Source organism: Pieris rapae, chromosome 1 (genome assembly GCF_905147795.1).
Source record: "Pieris rapae chromosome 1, ilPieRapa1.1, whole genome shotgun sequence".
NCBI lineage: Eukaryota > Metazoa > Arthropoda > Insecta > Lepidoptera > Pieridae > Pieris > Pieris rapae.
Window position 1 is genome coordinate 1,299,856 of NC_059509.1, and position 21,805 is coordinate 1,321,660.

The following is a 21,805-nucleotide window of genomic DNA, read 5'->3' on the forward strand; positions in this document are numbered from 1 at the left end:
TCAAATATTATTAATCTTACATTAGGTTACATTGTAATGTCTAATGATGTGAAGAGATGAGAATTGAAAAAGTAAAGACAGGATAATGGATGGAAAAAATAAACAAAAAAGAAACTTACAGTTAGAAACGTGAATTCAAACCAGCATAATCCTTCCTTTGGGTTTATTTAAAGGTAAATTATATATGAGAATAGTGTCCAACAAAATGAAAATGGAAAATAAGTTATTATCACAATAATAGTTGCTACAATTGAGTCGAAAGGGAAAGAGATTTATTATCTTTTCATACACACTACATTCATCTTAAGACTCTTTGAATTTTGGCCACGTCTAGTATAACAATGTTTTTAGACTTTGTTAGTACTTCCTTAAATATACCTATATCCTTGATACCTAAAACGCTATTTTAAATGTTAAATCTATATGGATTCATATTTTTATTGTAATTCGATTTTTCGTAACATTTATGTTTGCTATTATTGACATTACATGTATTTCAGGGAAGATAGCTTATAACATACTGCAGATATAGCATTATATATGTGGTGAACTTAAAAAATAAAAATATATGAAGATTATTTTAAGTAAATAAATGAAGAACAATCCTTTTTAAAGTGAAGAAAGTCGAAAAGACATATTTTTAAGACTCTTTCTTTCTTTTTTATAATACATGAATTTGATATTGATTGTAGTATGAAATACACAATTTTATTACATTTTTGTATACATTTTGAATACTTGAATATTTCAATGCTTCAGTTCTTCAGTATAATTCGATTGGTTTTTATAGATAAGTATATTTTTTCTACTGCGCGTTGCAATCAACCCCATGACTCTTAGCGAATCAGTGATGTGGTGCCGCCATGTGGAGTGGCTTCTATCGAAGGCATCTACTGCCTAGAGCTGATGCCGGTTTTCTAGCACTAAAATACGTTTTAGTCATCATATATACTGTTCTATGGTGAGTTGGTGAGCAAATTCACTCATGTTTATAGATCTTACAAAATATAAATTAAGTCTTTTTTATAAAAGCTCTTCTATATTCTAACAACAGTCAGATACTGAGATTCAATTACATACAATATATTCGGTCACCTAAAGATATCTTTCTAGTTAAAGCTAAAATGATAACAAAAATATTTATATCCAATTGATTGGCACGGCTGTACGCATTTTATTATATTTGCATTACTCCCGGATATTAATAGCAACGAACAAATACAGACCTAATTAAATTGATTTAAGTATATTTCACATTTTATTATGCTTACTTATTTGATTAAATAAATGGTCAACAATCTTAAAGAAAATGATAGAGCAAAGAATTACGACTTTAAAAGGCAGTAGTTTCTTTGATTAAAGCTTAAAACACCAGGTTTTTGTTTTTTTTTTTTATCAAGACTTGGAGGCGGCTAACCTTTCATTGGATAAGTTATGCCAGTTTCTTCACGATGTTTTCCTGTGTACTAGAGAATGCTAAATCCGCAAATAGAAAAAATCCTTTGAAACAATTGCGGTTGGAACCAACGACCTCAGGAATGTGAGTCGCAGCTCATGTCACTAGACCATCAGGCTCATTGCAAATTATTAAAGAAGCAACATCACAAAACTGCAGAAAAATACTTTTAAGTCCTAAACGGCGCATTTTAATTAATATTAAGTTCCCACAATATTTTTTAATAAAAGTCTCAAGTGGAAAAAGTCGGCAAACAAAAGAGTCGTAATAAAATTAAGTAGTCAGATGACAACCGCGTTGAAATAATGAGTGAAAAGTGCAAAATGCAGACTTTAGATGCACGTACAGAATATATTATGTCACTTTTAAAGTGAATTAAGAACAGCTAACTATATAATCGTTCATAATAGTTCATAGATTTTAAATTTTTTTGCATATTAATTTCTCAATACATTAGGAGCATGGAATACGTGTTTGTTATATTTTTTTGGCATTTAACAAAAACATTATTATAAAATAAAAATCTGTCTCACATACATTACACACACATGTAACATATTACAAATTTCACGTGTCATATTAAAAGTTTATAAATTAGAAACATTTATGAAGATCTAAAATTTCTATATACCAGTAAAATACTTGCTTATCTACATCCGCCATATGAGAACGCGTCTGTTTTACGAACAAAACTTATTTCCTCTCATATCAGAACGTAATCATCTTATGAATTTGAATAATGATCCTACGTACTTTGGTACGCTTGCGAATATTCAGTGTTTAACGACGAGAACGTTGAAGTTTGGAGTTAATACTAGAATTATCTTTTATTAATGCGTCCTATTCCGGGCAACGGGTAAACGGCCAAGAGGGTCATCTGATATTAATTGATACCGCCGCCCGTGGATAATCCAATTGCTAGAGGTTCGCAAGTGCGTTGCCGGCCTATTATTACACCAAGTCGAATTGGTTTGGAAATACTTCAGTGGGCAGCTGGCTCAACATTGTGGTGATGCACGGAAAAACATGCCGTTAACTGCGAGTAAACTTTATTGCACAAAGAAAGATTTCAATATATTTGTACCACAAACAATGGCGTGAAGTATATGACGGTTCTGTTTTACGTTTAAACAATAAACCAAGTTAATCCCTATTTAAATTTTACAAAGTTTTTTTAAATGTTTAATAAATATTCGATTCAGTAATCGCACATTCATATAATAAACTCAAATATACCAAAACAAGAGACCATAAATGAATATGGAAACATATGTGGTTCATATAAACTAAACTGTATACAATATTTATTAAGATGCTTAAAATATAAATTATAACGCCACCTAGTGTCAAAAGTTTGAACAATTATGGCCCCTAAGTAGCTCCCTGCCTGCATCCCCAAAGCCTGAAAGTTTCACCTAAGTTTCAATAAAATCTGATAGATGGCGTTATTTGCCTTTCCATAGTACTTTTTACCATTTGCACGAGCAGACCTACATACGTTTCATAATCTGTAATTTAATACAAATAGGGGAATAAATATCAGGTTATTGATTAGTTAGATTTTACTACTACTACGATAGCCTTTAAGATAAGAGATAATTAATCGCTATCTTTCTTCTGTCAAATCAAATACGATTTTTGTTTACTTAGCCCTCGAAGAACATTTTTTTAGAGGAAGGAGAATAACATAGAAATTCATAATAAGAATAATAGAATTAAACTTCTGAATTTTGAATTACTATACGTTGCCCTACATCTCTATCTCGGCATACGGATAAAGGAAGATGGTCAAAAAGTGTAACCGACTGGACTGGCACGAAAGGGTCAAGAATCATGGGCAGACCAAAAGATACAATTGTATTTAAGATAAATATATAATATAAATAAATCTTTCTTCATCACGAATGATATGTTCAATAAAAAATTCAATTAACGATATAAACGGCAATAAATTACCAATTTATCATAGTTTAATTTGAAATTACATACAACTGAATCGGCAAGGTCTCTACGCTAAACTTTGAATTAATAAATTTCATATTTATTTATACAAATTACTGTATTAATCTAGCAAAAGTGTATTTTTCTGTAACTAATAACCACTAATACAAAAATAAAATATTGTAAGATTCCTTCGTCAAATAAATTAATCTGATTTAAATAATAGATGATTTTATTGTTACTCTATCTGTATGTATGCTGTATACCCTTACAGCAATGGAATGTAATATTAATTAAATATTTTAAAAGTAATATAGACATCATGCAGCCACACGTATACTTCAGCGACGAATGTTTCTTACTTCGGCTTGTGGAAATCGTATATATAATAATAGAATATATATTTTTCGTCATCCTTGAATTATTTCCTTCAAAATAAAAAAAACAGCCACGCTCGAGAGTGTCAAGATGACATTTTTTTACAACTTTGCAGCCTTCCCCTATCTTTACGTCACTTGCAAATTGCCTGATTAGTAAAATATACACTTTTTACCATGAAATTAACTCAACCCTATCTTAATCTGACGCACTCATTGTAACTATATTTTTAAAACATATTATTATAAACCTTTCAATATGTCCTTTTGTAAAGTGAGATAAGTTAGTTTTTAAGACGCAGACTCCACGCAGGTGGTTGAGGGAAAGAACATGTATCAAATAGCAAAACTCGCCCTCAACCACCTCACCTATGTCCAATTGTAATATTTTTAACACCAATAATAAAACAAGTGTACTGAATAAATTCATTTAAGCTTAGCTTCCTCGGCCCCGGGGCGTAAGTCGCCGGGGAGGTAGGCCCACTAGCAAAAAAAAAAAAAAATCTGACGCACTCGCGCATTTCTGATGATTAATATTTTTTAGTATATATACCCTATATATTAATCTGACACACTGGAGTGAATCCCGAGATCCGCTCTTGGGCTCACCTACTACAAGGGAAATAATTTAATGTCGATTGCTATGTAACGATTGAATGCATTGTAACAGTTGAAGAGAGTACCTACATCTATACTCTGGGGGCGTGACACCGACGATTTAGAAAATCGCCACGCTTACAAAACCAAGAAAGCCTGTGTGTATCAACCAATACAGATAATTTATTTCTCTTTACAAATAATACATACGACTTAATATAAATTAAGGTCCTATAATGCGAACCTATAAAATTGAACCTGTTTTAAACAAATTTATTTTCCGTCCCAACAAGTTAAGATTTTCACTGGTTATTGTTTCAAAGCAATCTATTTTATGACCAACTAGTTGTTTATTGCTTTAGCAATTTTCTAGTTAATATTTACGACGAAAAGCGATAAAGAGTTATGTTTCATTTTGCTCTGATTGTTTCTACGCATAATTTGCAATTAACTTGAAACAAAGCTGTATAGGTAGTGAGAATTATTTCAATGATTTATTTTCAAACTAGCGGTCCGTCCCGGCTTCGCATGGGTAGACATTTTTTGTAGATATTGCTATCTTCTTTAATATTGTGGAACATTTTATTTTTCTATTATAGTTTTCACAGCGCGTGCGATGAAAGATATTTTATAGGCATGATGGCCTTCTTTAAAATAGGCATGCGCTTTTCACGAAGGAGCTTAAGTATAATTGGTTCTGAAATACTTCAGTAGGCAGCTAGTTTTGCATAGTGGTGGTGGGCGGTAAAAACTGCCTACACACCCTCAATTTCGGAGGCATTAATCCGAACAACTCGGTACAAGTATTCAAAAACTAAAACAAACCTATACATCCAAACGAAGCTTTGCAGCGCCTGTATAGTAAAAAACGATTTGAATTATATACAAACCTCATAAAAATAGAAGTTTTTCAATCAATTCAATATCGTGTGTTTTTATACATTATTTTTTGAAATATTGAAAGTATTGTATTGTTTCCATCTGTTTAAAAAATATATATTTCCAACATAATACCTATCTATACTAATATTATAAAGAGGAAAGGTTTGATTTTTTGTTTGTTTGTTTGTTTGTATGAATTGAATAGGCTCCGAAACTACTTGGCAGATTTGAAAAATTCTTTCACTGTTGGAAAGCTATATCATTCCTGAGTGACATAGGCTATATTTCATTTTCAAAAAAAATAGTACTTAATAAAACGTGCTTTTCATCAGCATTGCACCCGTGCGAAGCCGGGGCGAATCACTAGTCTGAAATATTTACATAACGTACGGCCAATTAACAGTAATTGGGATCATGCTCTACGGTGCTACTGGTTACTTATTGCAATTAGTCACATCATAAGTGAACACTCATTGTTGCATACAATATACTCGTAATATTTTACATAGTTTCAAGATTTTAAGTATTAATGAAAGGGGTGTAATTTGATTGTAGACCTATTACACGATGGGAAAACGACATTAAAGCGATAGCTGGTCAAAATTGGAGTAAAGTAGCTGAAGACAGAGATAAATGGCCGTCACTGGAGGAGGCCTACACCCAATTTGGGGTTCCAGTAAATAACATATAGAAATTTAGGTATAATTTAGGTTAAATACTGGAAATAAGAGGCTTTTTCATTTTTATTTTATTTATTTAATTTGATTGTAAAGGGGATCAGTCAGATTTAACTAAACGGGGAGACTTGAGACTGAAGCTAAACAAATTGGATCCAATTATAAAATCTCTGTGCAATAATTAATATAGTAACAATCTTTATTAAAACTATTTCGAATTTGAATTCCAGTTTTTATTATGTTTTGATAGTTGTTGTTTCATTAACATATTGTCAGTGATTTCGTGATTTTCTAAAACCATTCTAAAACATTTAAATATCTTAAGTGAACAATAAGATTGTATAATAGAAATTATGTATGTCACATAAGATGTTTGTCAAAAAATGTTGGGAAATATTTATCTCATTAGAAAAGGCATTAAAGCAGGAAGAGTAAAGTATGTAAATGAACAGTGTATACAAATTTCAGATGCAACACTCTTATTTTCGTTAAGTTACGAAATTTATTACTATCAAGTTAAGCTCCTCTTGTAGGACATGTATAAACATAGACATTGCATAACAGTTTTGTAATAATTTAATAAAAAATAATTATTTCACATATGTATGTTATAAAAACAGTCTTGATTAGATCATGGTGTAGAAAGTGGAAGAGAGATTCCTACACAAATATCAACAATGATTCAGAACTGAGACTTTGCGCAAACAACGACTTATGTATGTCAAATACCAATAATGTAAATGTAATAAATGTAATAAATGTATGGATAAATTACCAAATAACACGTCATAAATTATTCAAAAGATAAAAGTTCCGAATAAGAAACGTCGCTCTTCATGACGAATAGCGCTATCTGACAGTCGTGAAACCCAAAAATACTATTTATCCTACCAATAATTAATAAATAGCTAAAAATAATTATTTGGAACTTATCCGTACATTATGAAACAGACCCTCAGTCATACACTTAAATCCGGTTCATGTACCTACATTTGACAGCCTTTTAACATAGAACTCTTACAAAAAACAGTAATGTATTTATGTATTCACACGTAAGTTTTTATACTCATATTTTCGCACATAAAATTATATGCATAACCCATCATATACTGCTGACTTCCCACAGGCTAATTAAGAAATACCTACGCGAAAATATCGAAACGTGTTCAAGTATTGTAACGTATGGCCTCGACTGTTCTTCAAAGTATGCTGATAAGGCAAAAAGTCATTTTGACGTGTAATATATCAAAGGCTATGTTCACTTATTTGATTACCTTAATCACATTTCAGATAAGTGGATAAACCTTCGAAGCTAAGGCCTAGACGTAATTTTTACAACTCACATCATAGTTTATTACAATATCGCTTGTTTAAACATATCCGGAGTTAGATAAACCATATGTTTAATATGCATTGCGCGTGGTAGAATATGAAAATTTATTTATATACTAGCGGATCCGACAGACGTTGTCCTGTCTATACGTCTTTAATTTGAAAATTTCAAACTTTTTTTAATAAGCTAAAACATTCTGGACCATTTTGATGAAAATTATTATTCAAATGTTATGACAATATCTAACGATCCAGCACATGGTCTACAATAACACTATGATAACAAAACTTTTTTTTAATTTGATCGCAGCGCTAACTGTCGGGACAGACTAAAATTAAAATTCGAATATTATTTAAAATTTGACAGTGCGATGGTAGCGCCGTCTGTCGGATCCAATGTAAAACATTCCAAAATCAACAACTACTAATTAATTAAAAAAAACATTGTCCAGCGGACAAAATTGTGAATCTAAACCATTCTCGAATCCCCACGAACACACACAAAAAATTTCATCAAAATTGGTCCAGTCGTTTAGGAGGAGTTCAGTCACATACACACGCATACGATCAGCTCCCAAATTAAGGGTGTTAATGTGGCCAAAATTCTCCACCACTTTTTTAATCACCAAGTTCTTGGGCTTGGTTATTAAAAGAGATTAGCTACTGCTACCATTAAACCATGTGTCACTTCACATAATGATAATATTGTGTACATAGTTTTTCAAACACACCATACTGAAACAAATGTTTGCTTGTTTATCAGCAAAGCAGTTAAATTCAGTATGCAGGCAATTAGCCTCCTAAAAATGAGCAAACACAGCTTTCAAATTATAATTTTTTTTGTGGTAAACATGATTTATTGTTAAAAATACTATACAATAATTTAATCATAGGTAATCCAGGAATTCAGAAGAAATTTATAAGTGAATTCCATCTGATCTGTTCTTCCATATGATCATCTATGATTATCTGTAATTGTTATCAATATTAAAACCATTGTGAATGATTGGTTAATAATATATACTGACATGGCCCCATATATGATAAATAGTTTATTTCAAAAATAATATCAAAATGTGGATAAGCTAGAAGTGTGATAAGCGTGTTAAAATTGACAACTTTAAGGAAAAAATTACTTACCTAATTAATATTAGTTATTTTACTAATATTTTATTTTGATATGCTAAAAATAAGTTATGTAGGCCCTTTTGAAAACAAACTTGTAATATGCATTGTCAGACATATGATTAGGCCATTCGCATGAAGTATAATGAAAGACCTGATTCAACTTTTATGAATAAAATACAACAATTGATGCATTGTCCATTTAAAGGTATAATGGCTGTTAAGCAGTGATATTATTATACAACTTTACTATTATATTATGATTATTATAATACAATTTTGAAGAGTTATTGCAATGGCATAACAAGTCTTTTGTTATTATATATTAATTAAAATATATATATATAATATTAATAAATATAATTATATATATATACAATACACACACAATAAATATATATATATATTTATTGTGTGCATAATACATATATGTATAAGGAAGATTTTTGCACAATAGTGACGTCATCATGTTTTCTTGTTCACTTCTCCTAGGTATTCTTAGTTAACCTATCTGACACAACTAGTCTTGATTCTTGCATGTCAATTTGATATTTATAATTATTAAATACCGAGTTGATATACATAGATTTTATATACCAATCCTAAAGCCATATAGGTTCTACAAATTTAATTTTATGTGTTTCTTTTCATGTTAATGAATAAGTTAATTCTAATTGGATCTTTTCATAAATAATGATAACTAATGGTCTGTAGTATTTTTTATGACTATTTACAACTATACTTTAACAAATATACAGAAGTAGGATGCCAAACGATGACAAAGATTATAAAGGTGTGTTTTTGTATTTAACTTGAGACAAACCTAATTCCAATAATATAATAAATTAAAATTGAAGTAAATTAATAAAACTTTTTACCATAAATAACAAAACATTACCAAAGTATAACGACAATACTTTATTTTTGTTGCATTTAGCAAACATGAAAATAAAATATTTAAACAAGAAAGAAATAAACATGCCAAATGCCTCAGAATGATGTCAGTGTAATCATAAAAAAAATTGAGCTATGTTTAAGAATGCAGTACATCAAATAATATGGGTGATATGTATAACAGTAGCACAGATAAGTTCCATTATCAGTTATTTATTATTTTATAATATGCAACACATGTCATGTTATCTTTATTGGTTTTTATCTCTAAGCAATAATAGTTAATTTTATTATATTTATTAAATGAAATTGGCTTATATTAATTTATGGTTATTTAATAGTATAAGAAATATAAAGTAATTCCAGAATAGAAAGAAAATTACTTAAATATCTGAACAAAATACACTTAATTCATTTTTTTTATTATAATACTACTTATATATTTGTAATATTAATCACAATTGTAAATGCAAATTTCTTGATAAGAAGTTTAAATATTTTAATTAACTGTAGAAAATATATATATTAAATGTCTTTCTTATAAAAATAATTAATAAATTTGTTTCTTGTTAAATATAAAAAAACAACACAGATTTTTTGTATTACGGTTAATGAAAGAATTATATCTAAATAGGTTGCATTCTTCAGAGAAAAAATTTAAAACAAGTATTTTATAAATATTGAAAGTATCAATATTCTGCAGTAAATAAAGATTATGTTCCATTATTTTATGTTTAAGTAGGTACATTATGAAGTTGTGTGGGTAAAAGTGACTGTAGGTAGTTAGTTAGCTTTTTGTTTTTGTAACACTTGCTAAAGCTGTTTAGCACACATTAATGTTAATTAATGACGGAAAAAATCTTACCTGTGCCTGCGAAGTGTTATTGAAAACCACAAAATATTTATTTCAAAAATAAACACAAATGTTTTAATTAAACACAATTATCACTTTCCTCGCATAATCACAATATATACCTGCTCTAACGAATCTCCCTGAAGCGAAAGTTCTATTTTTATTTATGGTTTGTAATTACAAAACAAGAATATGTTGGAAACTGTTCAATATAAATTTCAATAAGTTTTTGATAACCTCTCGAAAATTGTCATTAAAAGCGAAACACGAAGTTGGCGTAGATTTTAAAATAAAATCGCAATTCATTCTTCATACTAATCAACTGCATATAAAATTACAAAAATAAATTGACCAGTGAAATTATAATCAACATTCAACAATCAGCGAATTGAAAACACTATATTGTAATTGTACCTCTGACATCTTGTCGACTGTCAGTCATCAGTTCACTACTGTCAAAAAATATGTAACTACGACGGTCAACGACGATATTCTCACAGACTAAAAAACTACAATCGTATCCATTAATAGTATCATTGTTATCTTGCTTTAGAGCCCAGAATTCTCTATTCTTCTTAACTTTCTTACCGTAACACAAATTAATAACTGAATATATTTTATAAACACCCTACTTTGATTAGTTACAGTTATAATAGTGTTGAATAAAATATAATACAATGGATGAGATGGTCGCGGTTATGTTTTAACGGTATTTAAACAATACTCATTTGATCCGGTAGATAGATATATGAACAGTTACATCGGTAACAAAATTTAAACAAAGCAAATAACTGTACTGTTAACTTGTTTTTAAATCGTCAATAATAATCGTAAATCCTGTGCTTATTGTTTATACCGCGAAACCTATAGCTACATATTTAATAGACGCTTAGGTTTCGTTTATGCATCGAATAATTAGCTTGTTCCTGATTATTATTCGTTTATTTTGCTATCATCACGTAAAAAATTCCTTCTATAACAAAGACGTCTATAGCAAATATCTTTTATTGATTATTTTGTAAAACCACGAGTCATCGGGAGCGTCTATGACCGGTCACTTTCCGAGGGGCTTGATCCGCTTAGCGTTGCGAAGAGAAACGTATCTCTATGATGAAACTCATTATCGGTCGAGACAGAATACGAAATTCAACATGCATCAGCTTTTTAAGGCACTTTATACAGCTCTCTACCACTATGTAGAATCAACTGCCCACTGAAGTATATTCGAACCAATTCCAAGAAAGATATTCCTTAAAGATAAGAGCGTATCTATTCCTAAATGACTGACGACGCACTTGTGAATATTAGCAGTGTGAGTGTCCATAAGCGGCGGTATCACTAACATCTAACCCGTTTGCTGTTCCATAAAAAAAACAAAACAGAGTGACATTGGAATTGAACAAAAAATTACAAATTGAAAGGATTGAAAAGATTATATTAACATTGCAAATAGCATCACTATACAATTCAAACTTAACATTAAAACTAATGAATATAATAACATTTTGTATATTTCATTAGTTGACATTTGTGTACAAGCAGAAGTATAAAAGGAAGTTTCAAAATCAATACAGCGATATTTTCAAAAAAGAAAAATAGATTATAATATAAAATTCTAATTTATAAAATAGGCTTCAAATAAGTTAATCTGATTTAACGTCCATGGGCGTAACTTTCAGACGTTCAGCCAATGCTGCGCTTGACTCGATTTGTTGCTTCACATATGAAACAGTCCCCCTTTCGTCTGTTGCTTTCGCCGCTTCCTTTTCCTTATCTCCTGGTGCCATTACCGGATATTTCGGATCAGTCTGAAAATCGTTAACGATGGGTATACGATATAACTGACGCTATACATTGCTGCAATGATTGATTAAAGCAATTAAATTTTATTACATCAACTTACACCCTACTGACGTCCTGCATGTCAAGCAATTAGGAAATTAAACAACCAGATATTTAGTTGCAGTATAAATAAATAACCTAGATACCGACTGCAGCGCCATCTACCGGTCTAATTTGTGAATCTTAACGGTGCCACTTACGCATACAAAAAAAACATTCTAATCGATCCAGCCGTTTAAAAGGAATTCCGTGGCATACACGCACAGTAAAATTATACAGTATAGTTTAAATATGTGATGCAATGTAGTAATATTTCAATAAAGTTATAAATTTATATATTATATTTTTTTTATTTTTAGCGAAATCGGTCCAGCCGTTCACGCGTGATGCCATTTTCAAGGGAAATACGGATTTATATTTATATATAGATTTATTAAGACACCTGTAGTGAAAAAAATACAGCGTCTCTATCATTTTAAATGCAAGTAGATGGCTTTTTTTGCAAATTCTTGACGTTCATAAGTGTACATGTGTAGCGTATCGTAGATACGCACTAAAATGTACATACTACATATATGGGGTAGTATTTTCTATACGATTTTGATGTATGTGGCAACATAAATACAGGACACTTAGAAAAGAAGAAAACAGACGTCACTCAGAACGTCATACTTTTAAGACGAGTGAGCATGTATTTTTTCCTATGAACTTTTCTATAAGAATATAAATTAATTACCGTTGTATGTGAAGAAATATATCAATTTAACAAAGATAAAAATGGGTAGTGATTTATAAAAATATAGAACATCCCATAAATAATAGAGATATGTGTTGCAGGAATATTAACCTTAGAAAGTTGAAACTAAGATGGTAGAGAGCTCTGGATCAGACTCTTTGGACTTCAAAAGAGCTTCATAATCTTTTTCAATCGATATTGTCTCCATGCGTGACATCGCGTCCACAACTACATCTTCTTTTCCATTTACGTGTCTGATATCAGTAGTGAATTGAGAAATAAATGAAAGTTGATTGAGTTGTACCGGGGTAAGTTTTTCTTGGCGCTGGGAAAATGCATAAATCAACGGCTTATGGTCCGTATAAATAGTGGCAGATTATGCTTCGAGAATGTCGAAAATGTTGGATCGCTTCATACTGTGAACAGTCCTCCTTGGTGCCAAATATGCGCTTCGATGAATTAACGACAATGCCATATTCTGAAAATCTTCGGAACAATGAGCGAAGGTGTTCAGCATGCTCCTCAGGAATTTTGGAAAAGACACCAGCATCATCCTGTTTGTCGGGGTCACCATTTATGGGATGTTCTATATTTTTATAAACATGTTTACCTATATGAATAAAGATACATATTTTGATTTGATTTGAAATCAGAAACAATTATTGTTTGCTCTTTGTGTATGGCTTACATGGAATTTTACGCTTCAGTAGGTACTTTTTGTATTTAACTAAAACAGCCGTCTACCTAATCTAAATGGGGGTCGATATTCGATGTAAACGGATTGAACTAGATAGATAGATAGATACCGGCTCTAATGTCCGCCAATACTGTATGCAGTCTGTGAGTCTGTCAGAAAAACCGGGTGCAAAGCATTCTGGGTCCAATGCGACGAAACAGTGGCCTAAATTCGCAGGCCCACCTTTGCCTGTGTGCGACCAGGATCGTATGTGGTGACCGTAGTTTGAACCTAAAACATATAACATTTTGTTTCTGAAAAAAAAACATAAATTGTAACAACTAATACTTAAAGTTTATAAAAAAAGTAGTAAAAAAAGTCAATAAAAGCCTTTATTAGTGTTAAACACTTATTACCTAGTACCTAGTACATAAAAATGTGATTGTGTATTTTAAAGACGTATCACTAAACGACTAGCCGGTTAATATTTGGAACCTTATATCGTCCTCCCATCTTTTTATTTGTCTTCCTCGTTGCCTTTTGTCATTCCGTCGTTTTTTCGACCATTTATCATTGTCTTCCCTCATTATAGGTCCTACCCATTTCCATTTCCAAGTAAACATTGATTTCTTCTAGTTTTACTCTTTCAATTTGAAACATAGAACACTCCTTTCAATACTACAAGTATTTTGACATACTCTTAGGCCCTGTTTCACAATGTATGGATAAAGTGCCAAATAGCTATGCAACACATAAATTATTCGAAAGATAAAAGTTCCAAATAAGATACTTCACATTTCATGACGTATAGCGCTATCTGACAGTCGTGAAACGAAAAAATACTATTTATCCTACCAATAAGTAATAAATAGCTTATTTGGAACTTATCCGGACATTGTGAAACAGGCCCTTAGTTTGTTATCTTGTTTGTCTGTGAGTGATCAGGTTTGACATTTTTTAAATACACGTTTAATCGGTGAAAAGTATTTATTTTAAGAGTGTATAACATACGATTATAGTACATTAGATAAATAATTTACCTGATAGTATTCCACAAAAAAGTTCCACCATAGCTGCTAATCCATACCCTTTGTGACCGGAAGTATGTTCTCCGCCTCCAAGTGGCATCAAACATCCGGTATTGAAGGCCTATTATTCATATTTTTTTAAATTATTCTTTTCATAAATAAAAATGTATAAGTGAAAATTATAAGACTGAACAGTTCCTACAGAGGCTAACCCAGGTCAAAGTCGAAAACTCAATTTGTATAAAATTGTTGGTCCAATATTTTTAATTTAACTCATAAATTTCTTGCTAACCAATGTTTTAATATAATCATTTACTGCATTTCACTTTATCACGTTATAATAGCATAGACTAGGGAGGTCAGCGCACCTAGTGACGAAAAAATAAAACTCACTTGTACGTTTCATCTGTCGCAGCAAACTAATTTAATTAGCCGTTCATTAACAGCCTAGCCTCTTTACTAAAAAGCGCCGTTTTACTAGCGGCCTAAATAACATTCAGCGGAGTTTTTTTTACTTTTTACATACAATAAACTACCTGGCTAACGAAATTCATATAGAATGTAACATATTAGTACTTAACTTACAATGTAATGACAACTCTAAGTGTCAAAATATTTTTTGTAAAAGATTCTGTAATTACAGTTTGGTGTTGATGGTAGAAATTGGAACTAAATAGATCGATTTAAATCGCCTTTGTGTTTGATTAAATGGCTGAACATGCCGCTAGTTGAACGGCCTTGTTTAGTAAAGAGACTAGGCAGTTGATTAAATGGCTAATTAAACCAGTTGGCTACAACATATCCACTGTAATGATTAAGAGTTGACAAGTTGGGGCAGGCTAACTCTCTGAGTTATTATGAGGTATCGATTGTGTTAGATTTAGAATTAGGAATTGGGTACATACTAAAGTTGCATCTTTTGTGTCTTTGCCGTCCGGGCCTTGAGCCCAGCCGCTCGGCAAAGGTTCGCCTTTACGCATTTGCATTTCTATCTGAAATATATGATATAGTTTTATTTATTTTAATAAAAATAACTTAATCTTATAAATAATAATACCTTTCCGACGGCGACAGCGGTAGTAGCCATATCCAAATAGAAGGATTCACCGTCTGATGCTGGAGCAATCACTGCTAAAGGATTTGTACCAAGTGCAGCCTGAAAAACGTATGCCATAAATAATATTTAAACAAAAGAAATGAAATTTATATGAAAGATTTTTTTATATTTGATTTATATAGATATTTTTAATTTTCATTTTATTATTACTATGTATAAAGAAAATTGTAACGACTGTATATTTGATTATTATGTTTAGGTTTTATATATAAAAGATTATAATTACAGTTAATTTAGAACTTGATATCGGGTAATGAAAAATCGAAGTCTAGTAAGTAAACACTAATTTAAATGAAACTAAGAAATATATAGGTACCTTTTTGCTTCTCGTTGGAGCTAGTAATGGTGATGTGTTGGTGTATGCCATACCTATAAGACAGTTGTCTGCTGCTTTTTTCCCCCAATAGCCTGCCATCCCATTGTGATTAGATCCTGTAAAAATTGAGTTCTAGTTTTTTTTTTCATTTTACTAATCGCTATGTTACGTAGGCTATTACATTGTTCTTACATACTTGTTTTGTTGTAATCTATTAAAGCAAATTAGTATTTTTTTTATTACCTTTAACTGTCACCCAGCCAACTCCCGTCTCCTTCGCCTTTTTAATAGCAATGTCCATTGCGAAATGACTTGCCGTCGCTCCTAGGACATTATTTGCATCAACCCAAGCCGTAGACGGTGTCTCTTTCAGGATCTTTGGTCGATTGTTTGGTGTACAAGCACCAGATAGAATATCGTTTACATACAACTCTGAAAAAGGATATCGCTAGTTAAAAATGGAAAGTTTGAGCTAAAACCAGTGTATTGTAACAGGAACAAAAATAAATAGCATTGGTTTTGTTCGTGTGTGTGAATCCGTATATAAATACGTTAGTATATAATAGAAATAAGATTTCAGTCGACTAATACCTAATCTATTAAGTCCATGGCTTGGATGTCCCATTCTGTCAGCTTGAAGCAGCAAATCCGCCTGCTGTTCCGCTGCTTTAGCTGATGCGCCAGCGGCTTTGAGGCAGTCTGTCATGAACCGCAACGCTTCCCTGGTCGCGACTCTACCCATTTTAACTAAAGAACACTATATTCTGTTTAGCAATTGCCTTGTTGTATGTACAAAAGAATTTAAATGGTTTTAAAACAAATAGTGACTTTCACCAGTATAATACGCGAAATAGAAATAATTTGAGTATAAGTCCAACCAGGCTCCAGAAGATAACCCATTCCTTATATGGAAATTGTATTCGTTTTTACAACAAACTCCCAAGCGTAATAAGAGAATTATCACTAAATAAACTCAAAGCCCTCGTTAAAAGTAAATTAATTAATAAAGCTTTTTACAAATGTTACGAATACTTAAATGATCCTTGGGATTAATTTGCTCCAGTTCAAATAATTTGTATTAAAAACTTGGCGATTGAATAGAGTGGCGGAGAGTTTCTTGACAGTTCTTCTTGCCCGCTCTACGCCCTTGACTTGCGAACTACTACATTTATATTTAAAATTAATTTAATTTTAACGTTCATAAGTGTACTTGTTTTACCTATATGAATAAAGATATTTTGATTTGAATCACCTAGTTTATGGAAATTTTATAATTTTTAAGAAAGTTGAAGGAACGCGACATTTCCCGCGTCACTTATCGAGAAAATTCAACGAGTCGTGGTAAATAAAACTGCTAATAATAAAACTATATTAAACGTACATAAATTTTATTATATTAATTTATTATTACTTACTATTAATAAAATTCCTGGTTTATAACAAACTCGTATTTATTGTGTAAATCACTGGGTATTGGTGTATCAAGTATACAGATCAAGCGGTTTCTGCGCAGCGGTCAGCGCCTTCGTGGGATATTAAGAACAAATGTGAGGTTTACAATAGAAGTGTTTTTTTATTCACTTTCGAATTCTTCGCTATTTTAACGAATTAAACAGTACTTATGAAGACATAAGGCCCATTATAGTAATCTCCAGACTGTCCAATGTATGGATACGATAGGTTTATGGTATGGGCATAAAGGTAACGGAGACGAATTTAAAGGAAATAATGTTCAACATTTAATTAAGAGGCATCTTTTTGGAATTTGCTGTAAAGATCCTACAAAAAGTCGCTAAAAGAAAAAGGTAGTAGTGTTTTATCATCGGAGTCACCAATACCATTTATGTGAGCATACCATCATACCATACCATACCATCTCGATCGTAATCCATTTGTTGTCCTGGTGATTTTCTTACATACGTTCTGGTATTTTTATATTAACGTGTATTGAATTTTAGTTGTATTGTTTAATGATTTTTAAATTGTCATGCATTTTTGCTAAAAGAATTTGAACTTCTTTTTTTAAAAATTTGAAAATTTAAACAGTAGATTTACTACTCTGCGTGATTTGCGCCTTAATAATTATCTCATTATAAAATACGATAGGTAGTTTTATATCAATTATATCGAAATAAACTAAGTATAAATAGAAATACTAATTGTGGTATATGTAGTATCGTATTCGTAATACAATTTTAAAGCCCCTTACAGTTTGTATCCCGAAATAAGTATTAAGTACGTACGTACGGGCAAGTACATATACCGGCAAACTTCTTGAGCAATAAACAAGGGAGTGGGGCAAAGTTTGCGCATCGTTTCGCAGCGCAGGACACATCACACAAACGTCAACTGATTTACCAATCACTTTTTAATTCTCAGTGATACCTAAAAGATGTTTGCCGGTATCTGTAGTGCCTTCAGCCTTGCCTGACACGCCATCGACTCATTGGTAACGTGAGCAGACGCAAAATTGTCCAGTTTTCAGAACCCGCGCGAAAATTTAAGCAGCAGAATAGAGAAAAAACGTGTCAAGAGTATCATTCTTATTTGAAATCCTCACCATCTTTAAAAAAAAATTGTTCTTCTGATAAATAACTAAACATTTTGGACAGGTACCTATAATTTCTGATTCGTAAGTTTCAAGTCAACTACATTTTTCGAAAAATAAAATATTTTTTTTCCTTTTTTTCATTGTGTATTTATTATTTGACCAAAATTAAAACAATGTCCCGTCTTGCGTCAAAAAATAAATGGTCACTACTCATTGGGCCTAAAGCATGCCACCAACTTTCCTTCACCATTTATTGATTTATATTTATTTGAGGATAAATTGAACCACAAGCTAATTTCTTATTGTATTTTCCTGGGTAAATATAACTATATTTATTAACACAGATGTCACGTAGCCATATATATTACATATGTTATACAGAGGAAACATTATTTCACAAATTGAAACCGGTTGGAACAGCACAATTCGAAAAGTTGAATAATTAAACTGTGCTTGCAAACATGATTCCAATGTAAATAAATATCATTACAATTACAGTTAAGTAATTATTACACTTTTGTAATTTGTGTTTTTGCTTTTAAAAAAGTTAAAGCGTAAATAACGATTGATTGCATCAAATAATACAAAAAAAAATTTCTTCTCAAAAATGAATAGGTACCTAGTAATAGAGATTTGATAATGTAATTATTTGCGATTTGATGTTTTTAATAGAATTAATTATTCAGAATATTTGTTTTTAACACAAAGGTTTTATATTCAAACTATTATAATGATTACTGAAACTATAGCGATATATTTAAAGGATAAAAAAATAGACTTCGAGAACTATTGCTGCTAGATAGTTGAGTAAACTCTTCCATAACATAATGCCGCAAATTTAGCTATAGTTAGACGGAGGACATAATGAGGATAAATAAGAATATTTTTCAAAATCACACCTATTCACAATAATTTTACTACTAAAATATAATTACCAAATAGACACTTACTTCAAAGATAGTAGTAACAAACAAATCAATATATATAATAGATAAACAAACTATTGATAGCGATAACACGTCCGTCGACAATGCATTAGTTTTACTACTGAAGTTAGCAACGGCCAACTACAACGCACTACAAACTGCAAACTTCATTATGTTACGTACTGTATATATTATATTACACATATACAAGCTAATCCGAAAATAGCTTTTTAATTCTAAAGTAACAATTACTCATGCATTTATTCCGTTTTTTTTGTAAAATTGATTTTAGGAGTATTCCTAGTTGTATTTTTTTCAATAACAAAAACGCTGTTCTAAAGAAACACAATTCTACCTTCATTGAACACTACAGTCACATACTGTGGAGTGTGGATAGCAAACCGCTTAGTAATATAAAGCATAAGCAAAAAAAATACCGACCAAAAAATAATTTTTTCTTCGATTCCTTTTAGTGTAGGTTGTATACATAATATAACATTACTACTACTTACATCGTAAACAAGATACGTTAATACACACACACACATATATATATTTATATATATATATTATATGTATTGTATAAACACAAAGCACGGTACATAATAATATCATCATTGGGTTTATCAAACTGAATAATGTAATAAACAATTATGAGACTTCCATTTAAAATAAATATAATAATGTTCCTATACGTTTATTGTAAGTGTATGACAAACTAAATGTAGGTATTTTTCCTTTTTCCTATTTACGAAACCTATACCTATGTTTTAATGTACAAAAAAATTAATAACAATAATACAGCCTTACAGTTTTTGCGCCTGATAAAATTAAAAAGCAATTAGGTAAATTGAGAAATATGAAGCTCTATAAAATATTCTTTATACTGTTAAGGAGCTGGACCTTGTCTAGCGAGCTCCAAATATTTAAAAAAGAGCTTACTCCTACCTAATAGGCCGCCATGATGCGTTTGTGTTCAACAAAAAGATTAATGCAATTCCAGTATAAGTGTAAAAGGATATTTGTTGAATACAATTCAATATTATAAAGAACTGCATACATAAGCTGATTGATGAATATATTATTAATATAAACTCCATAAGAAGATTGCGACACTTCAAATAAAGCGACCACTTTTTGGCTATGGTTTACTTATGCTTTATGGTCTTACAATACTCTAAAGCCATAATCATTATCTGAATAACCTTGATAAACATTTATTTTTCAGATTGCAGATCTTCTACTTGCCATAAAAATTGTAATTTAATAGACTCAAGATTACAATACATTTTTGACATACTGTAGCAAACTTAGGGGAGTCTAAAATGTATTAAATTTTTACACATGGGAGTCCATATTTAACGATTCTTAATCATTCCCTAAGCACTTATTAACTAAATATATTGTATATTTTACCTTGACTCTCCTCCATGGCAACTATTGTGTATAAACTAATAAAATATGACTATACAGCACCGCACTTACAGTTGCAATAACATATATATTTATATTTATGCATTATCTTAAGTATAAACAAATATTAAGTTAATAACCTTTACTTTGAATGATAAAGAGATTCAACTTCCTAGCGACTACGCCCAGTACGTACGCTAAGTATACTCCTCAGAATAGAACATATTTAGCTATTGCATAGATTTTATCGCAGGCTTTGAGCGCGGCGACCGAATGAAGAAATTCAGTAACGAAAATAAACCTATCACACGTTGACGTAATATAGTTGCGTTAGAGTGGGACAGAAAGTATACTGCGTATTCACATCTCTCTGTCGAGATCGGTGACGTAGCGTAAGTGCGGCCGGTGCAGGCGGTACTCATTATACTTGTAGAGTGTAGGTAGATTAAACAAATATCAAAGAAATAAAAAACCTGCACATGTAAAAAATGAATAAATAGTTATAATTTGATAAAAAATGTTTACTTAGTTTACTTAGGAATACAACAAAATACATGACTTAATACATTCTGTACCTCACACGAAACAATAAGTTAGCCCGGAAATGAACCTAGAATTACCCGCCGCGTCAATTATGCGTGCGCCACCACTAAAAGCATTCAATACACATTAAACTGTAACAGAGTCATTAGAATAAATTAGCAGAATAATTGAGAAGTAATAAGCGTGATTAACAAACAAGGAAACAATTGATTCACTTGTCTGATCTAAAAACCAATTGCCAGAATTTTGGAGATTCTTTGTGAAACGGCGTAAAGCTACAAAGAAGGTCTTTGTAAAAACAGCTTGTAATTTAAAAAAAGTGACGAAGAGTTTATTGCCAGTGTTAAATTAGAGCATTTAATGTATATTTCTTTTTTTGACTTTCATAAGTGTACATTATGTTACCTATATGAATAAATGATTTTTGATTTGATTTGAATACGAACCAAAACTGATTCTCTCTTAAACAATTCATTTTGTCTTATAAATTGAATTGATTCATTTAAATGAATACGACGGAAAT

General features: G+C 31.0%; 2 protein-coding genes across 6 annotated transcripts in view; both read right to left on the reverse strand.

Moving 5' to 3' along the window:
* The window catches only part of LOC110994475 (probable beta-hexosaminidase fdl), an 87,577-nt gene extending 77,026 nt beyond the window's left edge, over positions 1-10,551 (reverse strand). For both annotated transcript variants that reach the window (XM_045629068.1, XM_045629060.1), the window contains exon 1: positions 10,147-10,551. The gene's annotated coding sequence lies outside the window, so the exon portion shown is untranslated. The remainder of the gene's footprint in view (positions 1-10,146) is intronic.
* A 997-nt stretch (positions 10,552-11,548) lies between these two features.
* Positions 11,549-20,809, reverse strand: LOC110994467 (uncharacterized oxidoreductase YjmC). 4 transcript variants are annotated; one of them, XM_022261101.2, is made up of 9 exons: positions 20,743-20,809; positions 16,441-16,596; positions 16,093-16,281; positions 15,850-15,965; positions 15,474-15,572; positions 15,322-15,408; positions 14,429-14,537; positions 13,519-13,679; positions 11,549-11,942 (listed from the first exon to the last, which is right to left on the reverse strand). In XM_022261101.2, exons 1-9 carry the CDS (start codon positions 20,756-20,758, stop codon positions 11,778-11,780), a joined length of 1,098 nt encoding a protein of 365 aa, XP_022116793.2. In that variant the 5' UTR covers positions 20,759-20,809; the 3' UTR covers positions 11,549-11,777. The 4 variants fall into 4 exon arrangements, with proteins under 4 accessions (XP_022116793.2, XP_022116796.2, XP_022116797.2 ...); XM_022261104.2 differs by lacking the exon at positions 20,743-20,809 and adding an exon at positions 19,351-19,451; XM_022261105.2 differs by lacking the exon at positions 20,743-20,809 and adding an exon at positions 19,351-19,450 and having other exon boundaries at positions 16,441-16,606.
* Between the last annotated feature and the right edge of the window lie 996 nt (positions 20,810-21,805).

Coding starts and splice junctions, on each gene's coding strand:
- LOC110994467 (XM_022261101.2), bottom strand. Junction 15,966..16,092: donor TGGCTGGGTGACAGTTAAAG/GTAATAAAAAAA, acceptor CAATTTTTACAG/GATCTAATCACAATGGGATG. Junction 14,538..15,321: donor ACACAAAAGATGCAACTTTA/GTATGTACCCAA, acceptor TATGAATAATAG/GCCTTCAATACCGGATGTTT.